The sequence below is a fragment of the Amphiura filiformis genome, chromosome 1 (assembly GCF_039555335.1).
Source record: "Amphiura filiformis chromosome 1, Afil_fr2py, whole genome shotgun sequence".
NCBI classification, from domain to species: domain Eukaryota; kingdom Metazoa; phylum Echinodermata; class Ophiuroidea; order Amphilepidida; family Amphiuridae; genus Amphiura; species Amphiura filiformis.
Window position 1 is genome coordinate 98,909,893 of NC_092628.1, and position 18,629 is coordinate 98,928,521.

At 37.7% G+C, this 18,629-nt stretch overlaps 1 protein-coding gene across 1 annotated transcript; it reads left to right on the forward strand.

The window, feature by feature from the left end:
- Positions 1–1,939: 1,939 nt before the first annotated feature.
- Positions 1,940–12,915, forward strand: LOC140164955 (uncharacterized). Its single transcript, XM_072188363.1, has 4 exons — positions 1,940–2,005; positions 9,425–9,566; positions 10,201–10,337; positions 10,996–12,915. The coding sequence occupies exon 4, from the start codon at positions 11,509–11,511 to the stop codon at positions 12,913–12,915; it is 1,407 nt and encodes a 468-aa protein (XP_072044464.1). The 5' UTR covers positions 1,940–2,005; positions 9,425–9,566; positions 10,201–10,337; positions 10,996–11,508.
- The last annotated feature ends 5,714 nt before the right edge of the window (positions 12,916–18,629 follow it).

Sequence of the window (18,629 nt, forward strand, 5' to 3'; positions counted from 1 at the left end):
GTTTGGTTGTTTATCTTTTGGTTAATTACATTATTTATTTGTTTTTCTATAAGTTTATTTATCTGTTTGTTATTTTATGTTAATTACTTTGTTTATTTATTTATTGTTTGTTTATTTGTTTGTAAATTATTTTGATGATTTTTTGCTTATTTGTTTATAAGTTTGATATATTTGTTTGTTTTAATATAAGTTTGTTTGGTAATTTGGTTTATTATATTGTTTATTCGTTTGTTTATATATTTGTTTATAAGGTTTTATTTGCTTATTTATTTATTTGCTTATTTGTTTATAGTTACTTCTGTGTGGTGCGAACAAGCAAACACATTCAAAGACGACCGAATAATACTCACTCACTCATACTCACTGACGCCTCTCATCACTCACCTCTTACTCACCCCCTCGATATCACCACTCACCTCTTACTCACTCCCCTCTCATGACTCACACACCTCTTACCCCTCTCATCACTCACTCACGCACCTCTTACTCACCCCTCTCATCACTCACCCACGCACATCTTACTTATCCCCTCTCATCACTCATTCACCCCTCTCTCACTCACTCATCATTCCCTCATCCGGGCCCTCATCTCTCCAAGCTACTTGCCCCTACCATCACTCACTCCGACTACTCACCTCTTTAACCCCCCTCATCACTCACTCACTCACCTACTCACTCACTCATTCCTCCAAGTTACTCACCCCTCTCAATCTCATCACTCACGGCGGACTCACTCACCCCTCACTCACTCACTCACTCACTCACTCTCCCACTCACTCACCCCCACCCCCACTCACTCACTCACTCTCACCACTCACTCACTCACTCACTCACTCACTCACTCACTCACTCACTCTCCCACTCACTCTCCCACCCACTAACTCACTCTCCCACTAACTCTCTCACTCATTCATCTACATTGATTGATTGAGTTATGATGTTATATAGAGCTTACTTGTGTATTTATTTTGATTAACTGATTATTGATTAAGTTTTTAATTGGGTGAGTTATGAGTGTGTGAGCAATTGATGAAGGGATGATAATCTCACCGATGATTGATTGATGGATTGGTTGGTCGCGTTTGATTGCGTTAGCGATTGATCGCGCTAGCTTTTGATCACTTTTTTGCTTGATTGATTGTTTATTGCTTTGATTATTTATTTATTGAGATGCGAGTGATCCAATAGATATTAGATCAAATAAATAAACACATGAACAAGCAAATATATTATTATAAGTAAACCAATAAATAAAATAGATGCAATACGTATGTGTACCCCGAAAAAATAAATAAATAAATAAATAAATAAATAAATAAGGCATAGGCCCTATAAATTAATTAAATAAATAAATAAATAAATAAAATAAATAAATGAAATAAATATATAAATAAATAAATAAATAAATAAATAAATAAATAAATAAATAAATAAGCAGTGGTTATCAATTAATTTATTAAAGGAAAATGATTAAATAAAGAAATAAATATAAATTAAATGAATCATTAAGATCAATAAATTAATAAATAAAATAATTCATTGATTGATAAATAAAATACATAAATAAGCAAATAAACAATTAATTGATAAATAAATAAATAAATTGATAAATTGATAAATAAATAAATAAATAAATAAATAAATAAATAAATAAATAAATAAATAAATAAATAAATAAATAAATAAATAAATAAATAAATAAATAAATAAATAAATAAATAAATAAATAAATAAATAAATAAATAAATAAATAAATAAATAAATAAATAAATAAAGTGATCATAATAAATAAAGTGATCATACCAGAGAAGATCTTCTCTGATCTGATAGTAGTGCTTGACAAGCCTCTATAATCTCTGAAAACTCGTGATGACGTCAGAGAATTAATTATTCATACCTGCTTCCGGCCATTGGAAATCAGCGCTTACCGCAGAGGTACGCAGAATCATCGTGGAAATTGCTCTCTTATTTTCTGCAAATTTGAGGGCAAAATCTACCCACAAGAGTAAGTACAGCGTATGTATTGATTCATATTCTACCAGGTATAGTGTAGGCTTGTTGAAAGAAGATTCCACTCTGTAGAATGGCGTATGCGCAGACATATGACGCAGACAAGAAATCGCATGGGTGAAAAATTATGTAAGCTTAACACTCAACAGTCAGGACTCTTTAACTGAAGCTTACAGTGCTGTCTGTTATCTAGATCTCAGACGAATATAACTTAAGAGATAGGAACTGAGGGAAGCAATGCACTTGGGCTATTGTCTTATATCTGGTTTCATACATTGCGTATTGCTGTCTGGTAAGCAGGTACGAATTGAGACGTTGTGAATTGAGACGTCGGAGCCGGTCAAACACAGAGGACTAGCCTAGACTCGCTTGCCAGTCCTATATACGCCGTACCTATGTATATTGAGGACTGGCATACGCCATTTTGGATGTCAATGGGAAATACACACTTAACGATTTGCGCCGGTTAGAAACTTGAAAAAAAATCTTTAAAATTTCATCAATGTATATAAAAGTGATACCAACCGTATTGTGCATGCTAATTTAAGACTCGGTTGAAACAAAATTAAGGATCGAAAGCATTTTAGTGTCCAAAAGGCAAAATTATCGTCAAAGTTCTGCGAAATCGGCACCCTTGCGAAGGGTTCAGAATTGAATCATGAACGAAAATATCCGATCTTTTGCGATCAAAAACACAAAATTACAAATTTAAACATACTATTGGCAAAAGACATTATTACCAAACAATACAGAATAGAAAATTTGACATCATTTTCTCAAAATATTGAAAAAATTTGCTCACTAGACATCGAAAAAGTACGCAATCCAATTCCCGTTCAAACGCGTGGGAAACTGAAAGTGCGATAATCGTGACTAGACTAGCCTACATCCCGTATCCTACTATCACTCAAACAAGCAAATCTCTTCACGAATTCACTCACCTTGCGATCCTACATCATCAGTTGAAACAAACATCTAAGTTTCCAAAAACAACTTTGTCATTCCTCAAAACTACAAGTAACTTCATTAATAAAAAATTGAAATCCTACTATTACCCTATATCTGGTTCCATACAGCAATACAAAGTATTGCTGTCTGGTAAGCAGGTACGACTTGAGACGTCATGAATTGAGACGTCGGAGCCGGTCAAACACAGAGGACTAGCCTACATCCCGTATCCTACTAGTACTATCACTCAAACAAGCAAATCTCTTCACGAATTCACTCACCTTGCGATCCTACATCATCAGTTGAAACAAACATCTAAGTTTTCAAAAACAACTTTGTCATTCCTCAAAACTACAAGTAACTTCATTAATAAAAAATTGAAATCATACTATTACCCGTTATTGAAATTTTTGTTCGATTTATGTGAACCAAAAGAACGCACGAGTCGAGTTCAGTTTACCAAAATGGTAGCTCCTGCCTCCTGGTCACCTCAGATATGACGTCAGTATCAAGCTGCTTATTAAACGGTGGATCGGATTGGTTGAAATCAACGCCACGTTTTTGACCTTACAGGGGTCAGAGATATTCATGTATGAAAACAGCGATGCGGATATAGTATCATCACGGAACTGAGAATTGCGACATTTTCGATGTTTGTACCGGGAATTTCAGACACGGAGACTCATGGAGATTGCGACAAATTCGTCCAAAGGTAACCAAAGGGTTGGGGATCGCATTTTTAACTATCACTAAATGTTTCGGAATTGAGGTTGGCTAAAAAGTAGACAGTTTCGGGGACTGTAATTGGTGTACATTTTGTAGATGTCACATTTTGAACAGTGAGCGATAAGTGACCAATTTGATGCTCAGCACAAGTGACTATCTTTACTCAGGGTACTATTACCCGTTATTGAAAATTTTGTTCGATTTATGTCAACCAAAAGAACGCACGAGTCAAGTTCAGTTGACCAAAATGGTATCTCCTGCATCCTGGTCACCTCAGATATGACGTCAGTATCACACAGGGATGTGAGAGTTCCTCTTTTAGCTGATTTCCTCTTTTTTTGTTGCCAAAATTTACGCGTTTTTCTTTTATTTGCAGCCCATATTTGGCATTTTTACCCTGATTTTCGCTGTTTTTAGTGATTTTCCTCGTTTTTGGTCTGTGGCCTCTCACACCCCTGATCACAATCGGTGGATCGGATTGGTTGAAATCAACGCCACGTTTTTGACCTTACAGGGGTCAGAGATATGCATATTCATGTATGAAAACAGCGATCACCGGGACTGAGAAATGCAACATTTTCGATGTTTGTACCGGGGAATTTCAGACACGGAGACTCCGCGGAAATTTCGACAAATTCGTCCAAAGGTAACCAAAGGGTTGGGGATCGCATTAAATGTTTCGGAATTGAGGTCGGCTAAAAAGTAGACAGTTTCGGGGACTGTAATTGATGTAGATGTCACATTTTGAACAGTGAGCGATAAGTGACCAATTTGATGCTCAGCACAAGTGTTTATCTTTACTCAGGGTACTATTGTCTTATGTGTGAACCGTGTCTTGCGTGGCTTTTTAGGGGCTGCAGTCCTTCGTTTTTAAGGAGCGCAATTGCGCTAACGCTCCTTGGCGCTCCTGAATTCTGATCCTTTAGCCCAATTCACTGCGCTCCTTGCCCTGGATGGAGGCACAAGTTAACCAAACCCATCAATACGGCGCAGCGCATTGAACTTCATAATAACCTATGCTACACGTACCACGGTTCTACACCCCATCAAATGTCAATTGTTCAAATAAATTAAGTACATTTTCGACCTAATATTCCATCTCCAGTCGATATGGTCTCATTTCTGTGTCAGTTTTGGTCCAAAACGTGGTAAGAAACAGGTGCAAAAACATGCACAAACTCTGCCAATTTCTAGCAAATTTTCGTACTTCCAGGGTCCAGACTTCTTAAATTAAAGTGTTGTTGATGGCGCTAAAACACATGGTGCCACAATAATACAAAAAAGATTATCATTTCGATTTTGCCTTTAAAATTGCTTTTATTCAACGAAACAATAATATTAATAATGGAGGCTATCTTTTAGAATACCCTACCATTTTTTACATTCACAGTGTATGTGTATGGGTCGTTCATAAAAGACCCCCATTGAAAATCTACAGTGGTAGGGTATTCTAAAAGAAATCCATAATGGAAACATTGATTATATAAACTCCTCAACAAAAGTTTGGAAAGTTTTTTCAAGCATCTGTATCTCCAATTATTTGTGACATATTCATATCGTGTTGCATATCACTGGATAGCTACAATACTCCCCTTTACAATGACACCCCATTTGAAACAATAACATTTTTCACTGCTGAGTACATGCCTTGTGAATGTAGTGGGGTCTCAAAATGAATTAGCCAAATTGACCATTATTCTGTGCAGCAAGCTGCAATCCCATAACTTCACAACCTGGGTCCTAATCCAATCCTCCAACATGACACCGCTCGCCCCACATAGCCACGGTAGTCAACGACTACCTACAGAATATGGGAGAAGAGTCAAATGGCCTGCCATCAGGCCAGACCCGGGGGCCAGACCTCAACCCGATTGAACACTTGTGGGACCAGCTTGATCGTGCTGTGCGTGCCAAAGAAGCCCATAGGCAACCACATTGAATGACCTGCGGCGAATCCTTGTGGAAGAATGGAATTCCATCCCACAGTAACGTGTAACCAGGTCGGTGAGCAGCATGAGGAGAAGGTGCCTGACTATTGTGGCTGCCTGTGGTTTTTCCACCCGCTACTGAGGTTAGTGGCTAGCTTTGTTTGAGCACAGAATAATGGTCAATTTGGCAAATTGATTTTGAGACCCCACTACATTCACAAGGCGTGTACTCAGCCGTGAAAAATGTTGTTGTTTCAAATGGGGTGTCATTGTAAAGGGGAGTATTGTAGCTATCCAGTGATATGCAACACGATATGAATATGTCACAAATAATTGGAGATACAGATGCTTGAAAAAACTTTCCAAACTTTTGTTGAGGAGTTTATATGAGAAAATAAACTTAAAACATTAAAAACTGAATATTTTCAGGTTGTGATAAATTTAAGTAAATAAACATTAACCACATGTCCTCAGTCCGGCAGGCCTGTAAAAAACAAAGCAGGCGGCGAGTGGCATGATAGAGTTGGCAACTTGTGAAACTGTCCGGCCGTATGGCATTTTCCATATACTCAGTTAGTTTTGTGGGGTTCATTTTCGAACCCCAACAGTTTTAGCTTGTATTTATATTATTTATTAACATAGGCCTATTTGTTTGTGATATTTCAAGCGTTTTAAAATTTTAAAATAATCCCATTCAATTACACGGTTGACGATGGACATTTACTGAATTTAGAGAATGCACATCGACCACCACCTGAAACAAAGTGTAAATTTCATCAACCGGGCAGCCGGCTGGGATTTCCCCCATCAGATCATTGTTATGGAAAGCATATACAAAGTGCAAGATTTCCTGACGTTGCATTTACAAATATTGCAGAATTTACTTCAATTCTTAGCAGGTTGGTCAAAATTTTGGGTCTTTTATTATTTAAAAAAATATTTATAAGAATGGAAATTTCTAATTTTGATCATCAACTAATGATTAAATTTCGAAGTTTTGTCTGCGTCCACGTACAATAAATGCATACGGATATGGACGCAAAACGATCTGCCTTCATGTTCAATTAGGAGCACAAATTGAGCTCCTCAGTTCTACCAGGAGTGTAATTTTAAGTGCTCAAAGTTGCGCTCCTGAACAATTCCAGGAGAGCAATTAATTGAGCTCCACTGATTTATTTGAACGAAGGACTGGGGCTGTGCAGTGCAGTAATTATGAGAATGAGCCCTGGCCTGGCCTGTGTATGTGTATGACCAGGAGGGTGAAAGCGCATAGGAACAATGCCGGAAACTACGTCACGCTATTGTTCGACCTAGGATACATCATTCGCCATTTTGTAAATATTAACGCATGACCAGGCGCAAAAAAAAATTACATGAAAAGATGTTAAAAGATTGATTCATAGATGTTTCAAAAATTACCGTCATATTGCATAGATTCACCAAAGAATGGTTTGTTAAGTACTATACCGTACTTATATTTAGTAATTGAAAATCGGGAAAATTTTAAGAAATCAATGTTTTTACCTGTCGGTATTACAACTCGTGAAACACATTAGTGATGTGCCTGGGTGACCAAAATCTACTAACCTTTAACGTTTCCTCTATGAACTCTAACCCTCCTGCAATATGGTGCCTATTGTCTAGACCTAGGCTACATCTTCCGGTTTGGTTAACCCTTCGTCTATATTATTCCTGATATTACATCCCAAGTAGACTTGACAAATGTACGGAAACACATTTTTGTGCACAAAATTTTAGGCCTATATAACAAAATGTATATTTTGTACAATTGTACAGCTATCGTTTCTACCCTATGGCGTATAAAAGTTACCTGTTATCAACCCAAAGTGTCCGCTAAAAACTGGTCATCGCAAGCATCTTGATGCAGAAAACTAAGGATTCACGCAGGGACAGGCCAAAAACCTTACCTCGATCATAAAATCCAGCCGATGCATGTCATAAATAATTCATTAATTCATTGTGTAAATGTCAGTGATTGTGTCCATGTCCTCTGCTTATTGCAGCTGCAAAAGCAGTTGTCAAGCTGAATTTATACTTTATCGCTGGATCACCATGTGAATTCACCTCTCGAAAACCTTTTTACTATGAGGTTGTTGTCAAGGTAGTTTTGTAAACCAATCAGGTTAGACATACTTTACTGGTGGGATCACATGGGGTTCACATTAATTAATACCGTAAAAGGCTGTTGCGTTCATGGATTGGCTTACGATTGCAATGAATGGTTTTTGGAATCAATCACAAAACGGGTTATATGGCGCCCGTCGGAAATTTTGCACATGTACAAGACGTCCCAGTGCCTTGAGGCTTTACTTTTCTGCAAAAGCGAGCGAGTGGTATAAAGTGACTTTGAAGTTGGAGCTGGTCACATATTCTCTAACCCTTTACATGTATATTATATGAACATGGTGCGGACTCTATCTGGTACATAAAAGTGCACCGGCATACAAATGTATATACAATGACAAAATGGTTAGACATATGCGCAGGCTATTATCTTTATTTCAACGACAACAAAAATCTTGAAGAAAATGAAGTGAGTCGTACAACAGCTTTGTTATACTTTACAGTTATTTTCTTAATGATTCTTTGATCTTGAACACTCCTCCTCCGTAAATGGTAAAGTCCACAGTGATAGTGAGTTGTTATTTTAATCTCAGTTTTTTACTTTCTTCTGTTTTGACCTTTCATTAAATGCTATAAAAATAGCCATAGTTTTATTACAGTATTTTTTGTTGCAATTTCTAAATTTATGTATTCCATAACATTTTAGGATCATAAAAATGAAATAAAAAATATAATTTGTCGGTCGCAACACATAGTGGCGTACGTGAAGGACAAAACACGTTTCCGATCAAAACGTTTTTGAAGGATATGCTACTAGTAACGGTGTCGATACTTCTCCATTGTTATCCCTCAGTGGCCCGATTGCATTTCAAATTGAAGTTTAAGGTTCAAACTATTAAACTGTATCTTTAATAGTTAAAAAGGAATAACTTTTATAGGATAATAGCTAGTTCTAAACCTATACGCCACTATGTGAAACGGAAAATTTGGAAACTTACTCTACGCCACTATGTGTTGCGACCGACGAATTTTCATGAATATATTTATTGACATAGGAAAGTGATTAAAGAAAAAAGATGGCAGCATCCATAGAGAAATTTTACTGTACATGAAATTCGATACAACAACAGTGAACTCTGGACAATAAAAAAATCAACCGAGGAAGAACTTGACACTTTCCAAACTATGTGAAACGGAAAATTTGGAAACTTACTCTACGCCACTATGTGTTGCGACCGACGAATTTTCATGAATATATTTATTGACATAGGAAAGTGATTAAAGAAAAAAGATGGCAGCATCCATAGAGAAATTTTACTGTACATGAAATTCGATACAACAACAGTGAACTCTGGACAATAAAAAAATCAACCGAGGAAGAACTTGACACTTTCCAAAGATCTCTCCTGAGAAGGCTATTAGACAACAAATGGCCAAAGAAAATCTCAAATCAAGAACTTTACGAGAAAACCAAGGAAACAAAGTGGAATAATAAAATCAAGAAGAGGCAGCTCCTTTGGTTAGGACACCTCCTGAGACTACCTGATGATACCCCAGCAAAGCAAGCTTTTCAAGAATACGAACGACATGTAAAACAACCAAGAGGGAAACCAAAAACTATGTGGATATCAGCAATTCAAAAAGAGCTGAAAGAAATCGAAGAAGACTAAAACCATAAAAAAGCGACTGAACTATTCGTGATCATTTCACTGTTCTGTATCTTACAGGTCTTTGTGTATAGTTCAGACTGTTGGAGTGTCTCTGCCTTGTTGTCCATGTTGCCACCATCGGTAAAAACTTAACAGAGATGGATCAGAAAGGTGCTTGTCAAGTTAATGGTTGCCCAAATCAAATTGGTCTCAATGATAAGTAAGTAGGAGCTCTGTGACTTGGGAAGAAAGAAAAATTGGTTTGTGATTTCAACATTTTCCCCATTAAAAAGGCATTTAAATAGATGCCATTCCATAAGTTTCACAACTTGGTAACAATAATCATTAGGTGCGGGACTTACAGTGGCTAAATTCATTGGTGGTATTGGGTTTTTTTCTGGGTTTTTTTCTGGTTTTTTAACAAACCGCGAAAGTTGGTTCAAGCCAAAGAGTCCAGCACTGTTGTGTGAGAACTGCCTTAGTACCCTTCTTCTCATTCTATTATTGTTGGGAACAAACCAAATAATCAATTGAAACTAGTAAGGAAAGGAAGGAAGGTGCTAAAATATAAATTACTGCTCCTGTTAAAAACATTGTAACTTTTCTAGTTTCCATGAAACTGGTTTTATGTTCATAGATCTTCTTCAATCTTTTGATTTGTTCCCCAACTTCTCTTACACATAATACTTTGTTCAATTCGTGAAGATCATTTGGTTTTTATACGAGTGGATATTTGGTTTTTGTTACTGCATTCTATATGCAGTTGTGTGCAACACACTATATATTTATCCACAATGTTACAATGTATGAGCCCCACATATAAATTTACATGATGTTGTTTATATCATTTCCAGGCTATTGCAGATGCCATATGTGGATGCTTTGAATTGGCACAAAGCACCCAGCAATGCAGCTGTAAGACAACTATGGGGGCAGCTGGTAGAAGGAATATCATCAAGGTCACATGTTTGCAGCAATCATTTTGTTGATGGTAGGTGGATTCATGAGCAGTAATTGATGTAATAATGAGTAAGTCTTGCCTGAAAGGCTGACAATAATTTAACCCTGTATTTTGGTAAACGTGTAATTTGAAGTGGTTGAATTATTTGAACTTCTAAATCTTGAAATTCTGAATTCTGCGGGGCAAGGTTTGTTTCACTCTAATCCTGGCGAAATGCCATGTGACACTCCTCTCGTCTAATATAAATATTAACCTGACCTGACCCTTCCCAAGCATTTTGTCACAATCCTGTCTTTACACCAGACCGAACAAACTAAACTTGTGCCAATCTTTTAATGATCAGATGAGATCATATTAGGGCAGTTGTCAAATACAGTTTTCATTGTCCTTGACAATCATCAAATCTCAAGATCCGACGTCGACAAAGCAATACATCATACTGTTCTGTGTATTACTTGCATTTTACGCTTCAGGTGTATGCGAATCACCTTTACATGCATATCTCGTTAGATATAAAGCTTAAGTACGCACTCATTGACTAGATACAAAAATATATCCAGTTAACGGTGTTCTTTGATGTTTCCCGTAGTGGTATTATAAAGGGCAATCCCAGCCAAGCTGTTGATACCGATGCACTTTATAATTCTGTACTTAAGTTTGCATTGTTCCTCTTTTACTTATATTACAGGCAAACCTACTGCTAAGAATCCTTACCCGACATTACTTCTTGATGGAAGTGAAACGCCTGAAAAAGCAAGTCAAGTGAATAAGATCATTGAATCTTGGAAACAAGAACATTCCGAAGAACACACTACATATATCAGCGAACACTTTCCGTCCCATAAGACAGCAAGAAAAGGCATGGCATGTTCGTCACCTGTGAAAAGAACTAGATTGGTGGAAAATACAGTCTCCCCTAATACTGCCTCCCCTGCCAAAAAGACAAAGATGATGGGGATTGATAGTGGTCAGACTTCTTTCGCCTGTTAGAAGGACTAGATCAACTGAGAGTTCTGAATGCCAAGATCAAACTACAGCAGTATCAAAAAATGCTGTAAAAGAAAGTGACACATCTCAGAATTTGAGATCTACCAAGTCAAGATCTGCAGAATATGATACGTCTGACAATTCCTCATCTGCTGGTAGAAAAAAGCAGTCATCAGAAAGTACTGGATCAAAGGATCAAAGCTCATCTGAGAAGATGGCATCAAACAAATTCAAACAAACTCCAAACTCAACAATACCTACAAAGAGGGTGAAATTGTCACATGAGTCATCTTCACAAGGAAAAGATTCAGTTGCTGATGGAGAAACAATGCGTAATATTTCTAACAGACCAAGCGCAAAGACCAAGGTTAAGGACAATACTTCCCATAAAGAAAAGACCATAGTACTAACATCAGAAGGTAAAGGAGTCAAGAAACCAATTACTGATGTTAAAACAAGTGTAGAAGATCAGGAGCCAAATACAAGTCACAACACAACTACAAATGGAAAGTATACCAAAGTGGATGCACCACCACAGTTGGAACTGCTAGGAGGTCAACCTCTATCACCCAAATGCAGGGACACCATGCCAAAGCTCAAAGTCTATGATGAATTGAAGGAACTTCAAGATTTACTGGATGGGACATTTAAAAGCGACCAAGAACAAGTTGATGGAGATCTTCGACCTGCTGATGTTGAGAATGCTGATGATCTTAAAGAAAGAATTCTCAAAATGAGTGACTACCCTCGTGTGATTGTGAAACGGTTTCCATTGCCAGAAGGCTTTGAATTCAACATAAAAGACTTGTTCGTAGATGTATCATCTTTATCACCTGTTTCTGCACAAAAGTCCAAACCAGCAAGTTCTAAGCAAATTGACACTAAATCCAATAATAATGATATTAAACCAATTGAAAATGTCAAAGAAAATGTGCCTTCGATGTCTTTCGAGGAAGTTGATGAAGAAATATCAATCAAAGTGTCAGGAGATGAGAACAGAATTCTTGAAGGCAAAGAAACAGAAATGGATTCTGTAACTGAAATACCACCACCTTCGTCAGATACAAAGTCTAGTGTACCAGAAGAACCACTCTGCAACCAGAATATCAAAGAGAAGCCAAAATGTGCCAATTGTGAAACTCATGTTAGACACATCCTAAACATCACTAATCAACTGAACGTGTTGAAGCGGCGAATACAACGTTTCATTGGAAGCCACAATGAAAACATCATCACAAATCAAAAGTTATCTTACCAACTCAAAATTGCGAGAGAACAGAACAAAAAGCTAGAGTCTCAGAATGCTGTCTATAGAACTACAATTCAATCCATTGGAACAAACACAGGTCAGCTGGTGAAGACATCTGATGGCCGATTCTATCGATTGACTCCAAAGACACATGCAGTAAATCAGAGCATTCCACAGATTACAGCAGGTAACCAACTAAGTCAGATATTGTCAGGCAGTGTGGCACCAAATCAAAGGCCGATTGTGCACAGTGTGGGAAACATGGTGCAACAGCAACAACCACAGCAGAAAACTTTCAATCTAGTACCAAGCCAAGACCCGTCTAAACCTGGACAAGTGATTCTTGAATTGAGTCATCAAATTCGATTGTAGTACAAGCAAGCCCAAGTAGTCTGTCTGTGAGTAGTGTACCAATATCTCAGCAGCCTGCAGGACCAGTCACATTTATGCAACCTGGCAGTATTCTACAACCAGGTGTTAATATGGTAGTACAAGGAAGTATGCCAGCACAACAGGGTATTAGTATTTTGCCACAACAACCAATTATCACCCAAATGCAATCGCCAGTGAATGGACAGCAAACCAATGTATCAGCACAAATTCAGTTGAGTACACCCAGTGTGGCTCCCAAAGTACAGAATGCAAAGTCTCAGGGTGTGGCACCACAGCTAACACATACTACACAGAATGGGTCCCCTTTTGTTCCACAAGTAACATCTCAGAATGGGCCATCACAGCACCAACCAGCTCAACCAAACCAGAGTCAAGTAGGAAACCCAAGTATGGTAGTACAGTATCATAATCACACCGCGTCAGGGTCACAGCAGCTACAGCAAAATATGACCTGGTTACATAACCATCCTCCTCCTTCACAGAATGCAAAGAATCGCCCAATTGCACCAAGTGCTCCTGGCACTTACCAAAGAGATCAACTCATGATGCCACCTCCTCATCTCAGTACTGCCAAACCTCAGCCGCCACCTCTTTGCAGCATACCCAGTAGTCACGCAGCTAGTGTACAACAGCCAGTGTACAGCAGGGCAACATATCAAGCAGCCAATGTACAGCAGGGCAACATGTCAACAAACATGAAGTGTAAAATGTGCGCTTTCTTAGCCCGTGAAGTTACAAGGTTGTCAAAACATGCAATGACTTTGAAAAAGGATTTTGAGGTTTTGGACAAGATAAATGCGAGGCTTGTGAAGATGTTTGAGCCTGCATCACCGGCTTTCTGCGCTTTTATTGGTGTAGAACAGATCAAGCGTTGATGGGCAGATGACATCAAAGATGTTGCTTTTGGTATTGTAAAGGTGACATGCAGACCAGACATTGCTATGTAATTTGTGTACAGTGGTGAATACCAGATTAGTATAAACTGATCCTGTTTACAAGTGTGCATGAAAATTTTGTCTCATTTAGGAGAGATCTAGTTTTGCAAAATTTTCATGCTCGCAAATATTTATTTTTCCTACAGGCCTTTCAGAAAATGTATAAATTTCACAAAAATTACATTGACCTCAATGTTTATCAATAAATGCCAGGGACTGGTTCACTGGTATGTCAAGCGAACTACATACAACCACTACACTATTCAATATCGATCGGCTCTGTATATCATATCATGCATGTGTTGCATGCCTTCAGCAGTCCTGTACAATGATTTTATATAGTCGATAATATATTATCGAGTAGAGCTCATGGAGGCAGCCATTAGCAGACCACCCATTGTCAGATGGCTGGATGATTTTTGAAAATGAATCATGACTTTTTGATAAACCGCTTACGGCAAAAATTCTGAGCACTGGGTGATTCTAAATTTCACATACAATGCACAAAACAATATTTGTAAAATCTTTGTCGAGAGATTTAAAAAGTTATCGAGAGAATTTTCTGTCATTTTGTTTTGTTTTAAATTAGCACAAAATACAATTTTCTAAGCAGAAAAATGGCCACAGTTCCTATCTTGCCATTGAAAACTACAGGAAGACCACCCGCAGAGCTTCAAGCCACATGCCAGACATCCTGGCGCCAACTGCAAATGGCTGCGACCATGTGATGTAAGTCGAGTATATATTGTCGACTTTATAAAATGATTGTACAGGACTGTTCAGGTACATAAAAATATGTGGTATGTGCATAGCAGTTTCGTCTCTTATACAGTACTTCATGAAATGATGGCCCTGAGTAACAGGTGTTGCTGGGACTTAGCCAGTTGGGGATTGGTCTGCAAATAGTTTATGGGTAATCAGCAAAGTTTGATCTAAGTATGGAGTTAAATTTATACTTCTATCAAATTTGAAAGTAGAAGTAATGTAAGATAGTTGAAAATGAAATGCTTATAAACTGATGGTTGGTTTGTGTAATTGAACTACATGTAATGATATTGAAATTTTTAAATAATTGTTAGTATTAAGAGAATTCTACAAGCTCTTGTGTTTAAGTGAGGTCCATAGAGGTTCGGCTATGAGAGACATGAACCATGTATATGTGTCACTCACGATTATGTAGGGGCCAACAATGTACATTTTCTTCCGGATTACTTTCCTGGCAAACTTATTTTAAGATTGCAAAATGCATTGTGCCATCTATGTGTGCTAAACACTAAATGTATGTGTAATGCTAGTGGTATGGTTCATTGGTCTCCATTTATGAGAATCCAGTACAGAAGATTTCAAATAGCACAATGCATATAGGGCTATGTAGTCAAGACTCTCCTTGTCTAACCTTTTTGGTGAGGTCATGTTATAGCAAAAATTTTCATTTGAATGAAAGCAGCTGCCAACAGCTGTACACGATCTGACAGCGATCTTATTTCAAAATAAAACATGACATTGCATACTAAATGAAAGTAGTAATCATTCATGTGGATTCACTAAAGCCTTGCGTAATTGTATTCATCACACATTGTCCCCAGACAATTTTTATGCAGTTGGCGGGTGTGTTAATTCAAATGAAATTGTTACTACAGATTTAATCTCAGCCCAAAGGCGCAGAAATTTATTTCAAGAATTTTGCCCGTTTGGCTATGTAACTATTAGGTTCATATAGCAATCCACCAACCTACTCTCCTTTTGGATTTAGTGACATAAAGTGGTTTAATCACAAGGGAATGACACAATACGAATATGTAAATAGTGTTTACTTCTTTGTTTTTTTACTTTAAGAACAAGTTGATATATATATATATTTGGTAATTTGTTTACATGGGATTTTAAAAGTACTCTAATTTACAGTGTACATATAGCTGTTGTTAAAGTGATGAATATATCACGTTGGGATCTCTTCATTCAATTTACTTTACAGGTTTTTTTGTGTGAAATAAAATTAAATAGATTTATGGTTACAGTATTATAGTAGATTCAAAACTTTCTTTTACCTTTGTCAAATTAGTAAATAATGCTGAGCAAATAAATTACGGATCCAAGCATGTACAAACAAGTATTATTTTAAGACCAATCTTTTGTATTGGTATATTAACGCTTGCTTCGAATTAATATAGCTTTCATAAAAAACACTCTATATGCTTGTAGATGGGGTTTTACGGTATGTTAGCACATCTACATGTATGACAATGACAAAGATACCAAAATCTGAATTTTGATGATTTTTACGAGCAAATACTGAATGGGCCTTTAATATATTTTGGATGATTAAAGAATGCATACACATGCTGGAAAGATTGTATTAAGCAGTTAAATATCCAAAGGGGACATTGAGACAAATTCTCCTTTCTCTAACACTTCTGCTATTCCATAAAATTCTGACTCCCCAATTGGTGGTTGTAATACAGTCTCCCCTAATACTGCCTCCCCTGCCAAAAAGACAAAGATGATGGGGATTGATAGTGGTCAGACTTCTTCGCCTGTTAGAAGGACTAGATCAACTGAGAGTTCTGAATGCCAAGATCAAACTACAGCAGTATCAAAAAATGCTGTAAAAGAAAGTGACACATCTCAGAATTTGAGATCTACCAAGTCAAGATCTGCAGAATATGATACGTCTGACAATTCCTCATCTGCTGGTAGAAAAAAGCAGTCATCAGAAAGTACTGGATCAAAGGATCAAAGCTCATCTGAGAAGATGGCATCAAACAAATTCAAACAAACTCCAAACTCAACAATACCTACAAAGAGGGTGAAATTGTCACATGAGTCATCTTCACAAGGAAAAGATTCAGTTGCTGATGGAGAAACAATGCGTAATATTTCTAACAGACCAAGCGCAAAGACCAAGGTTAAGGACAATACTTCCCATAAAGAAAAGACCATAGTACTAACATCAGAAGGTAAAGGAGTCAAGAAACCAATTACTGATGTTAAAACAAGTGTAGAAGATCAGGAGCCAAATACAAGTCACAACACAACTACAAATGGAAAGTATACCAAAGTGGATGCACCACCACAGTTGGAACTGCTAGGAGGTCAACCTCTATCACCCAAATGCAGGGACACCATGCCAAAGCTCAAAGTCTATGATGAATTGAAGGAACTTCAAGATTTACTGGATGGGACATTTAAAAGCGACCAAGAACAAGTTGATGGAGATCTTCGACCTGCTGATGTTGAGAATGCTGATGATCTTAAAGAAAGAATTCTCAAAATGAGTGACTACCCTCGTGTGATTGTGAAACGGTTTCCATTGCCAGAAGGCTTTGAATTCAACATAAAAGACTTGTTAGTAGATGTATCATCTTTATCACCTGTTTCTGCACAAAAGTCCAAACCAGCAAGTTCTAAGCAAATTGACACTAAATCCAATAATAATGATATTAAACCAATTGAAAATGTCAAAGAAAATGTGCCTTCGATGTCTTTCGAGGAAGTTGATGAAGAAATATCAATCAAAGTGTCAGGAGATGAGAACAGAATTCTTGAAGGCAAAGAAACAGAAATGGATTCTGTAACTGAAATACCACCACCTTCGTCAGATACAAAGTCTAGTGTACCAGAAGAACCACTCTGCAACCAGAATATCAAAGAGAAGCCAAAATGTGCCAATTGTGAAACTCATGTTAGACACATCCTAAACATCACTAATCAACTGAACGTGTTGAAGCGGCGAATACAACGTTTCATTGGAAGCCACAATGAAAACATCATCACAAATCAAAAGTTATCTTACCAACTCAAAATTGCGAGAGAACAGAACAAAAAGCTAGAGTCTCAGAATGCTGTCTATAGAACTACAATTCAATCCATTGGAACAAACACAGGTCAGCTGGTGAAGACATCTGATGGCCGATTCTATCGATTGACTCCAAAGACACATGCAGTAAATCAGAGCATTCCACAGATTACAGCAGGTAACCAACTAAGTCAGATATTGTCAGGCAGTGTGGCACCAAATCAAAGGCCGATTGTGCACAGTGTGGGAAACATGGTGCAACAGCAACAACCACAGCAGAAAACTTTCAATCTAGTACCAAGCCAAGACCCGTCTAAACCTGGACAAGTGATTCTTCGAATTGAGTCATCAAATTCCGGTGTAGTACAAGCAAGCCCAAGTAGTCTGTCTGTGAGTAGTGTACCAATATCTCAGCAGCCTGCAGGACCAGTCACATTTATGCAACCTGGCAGTATTCTACAACCAGGTGTTAATATGGTAGTACAAGGAAGTATGCCAGCACAACAGGGTATTAGTATTTTGCCACAACAACCAATTATCACCCAAATGCAATCGCCAGTGAATGGACAGCAAACCAATGTATCAGCACAAATTCAGTTGAGTACACCCAGTGTGGCTCCCAAAGTACAGAATGCAAAGTCTCAGGGTGTGGCACCACAGCTAACACATACTACACAGAATGGGTCCCCTTTTGTACCACAAGTAACATCTCAGAATGGGCCATCACAGCACCAACCAGCTCAACCAAACCAGAGTCAAGTAGGAAACCCAAGTATGGTAGTACAGTATCATAATCACACCGCGTCAGGGTCACAGCAGCTACAGCAAAATATGACCTGGTTACATAACCATCCTCCTCCTTCACAGAATGCAAAGAATCGCCCAATTGCACCAAGTGCTCCTGGCACTTACCAAAGAGATCAACTCATGATGCCACCTCCTCATCTCAGTACTGCCAAACC

Excerpts from the sequence above, each read along its gene's own strand:
- LOC140164955 (XM_072188363.1), top strand. The coding sequence starts at position 11,509 with ATGGCATCAAACAAATTCAAACAAACTCCAAACTCAACAATACCTACA.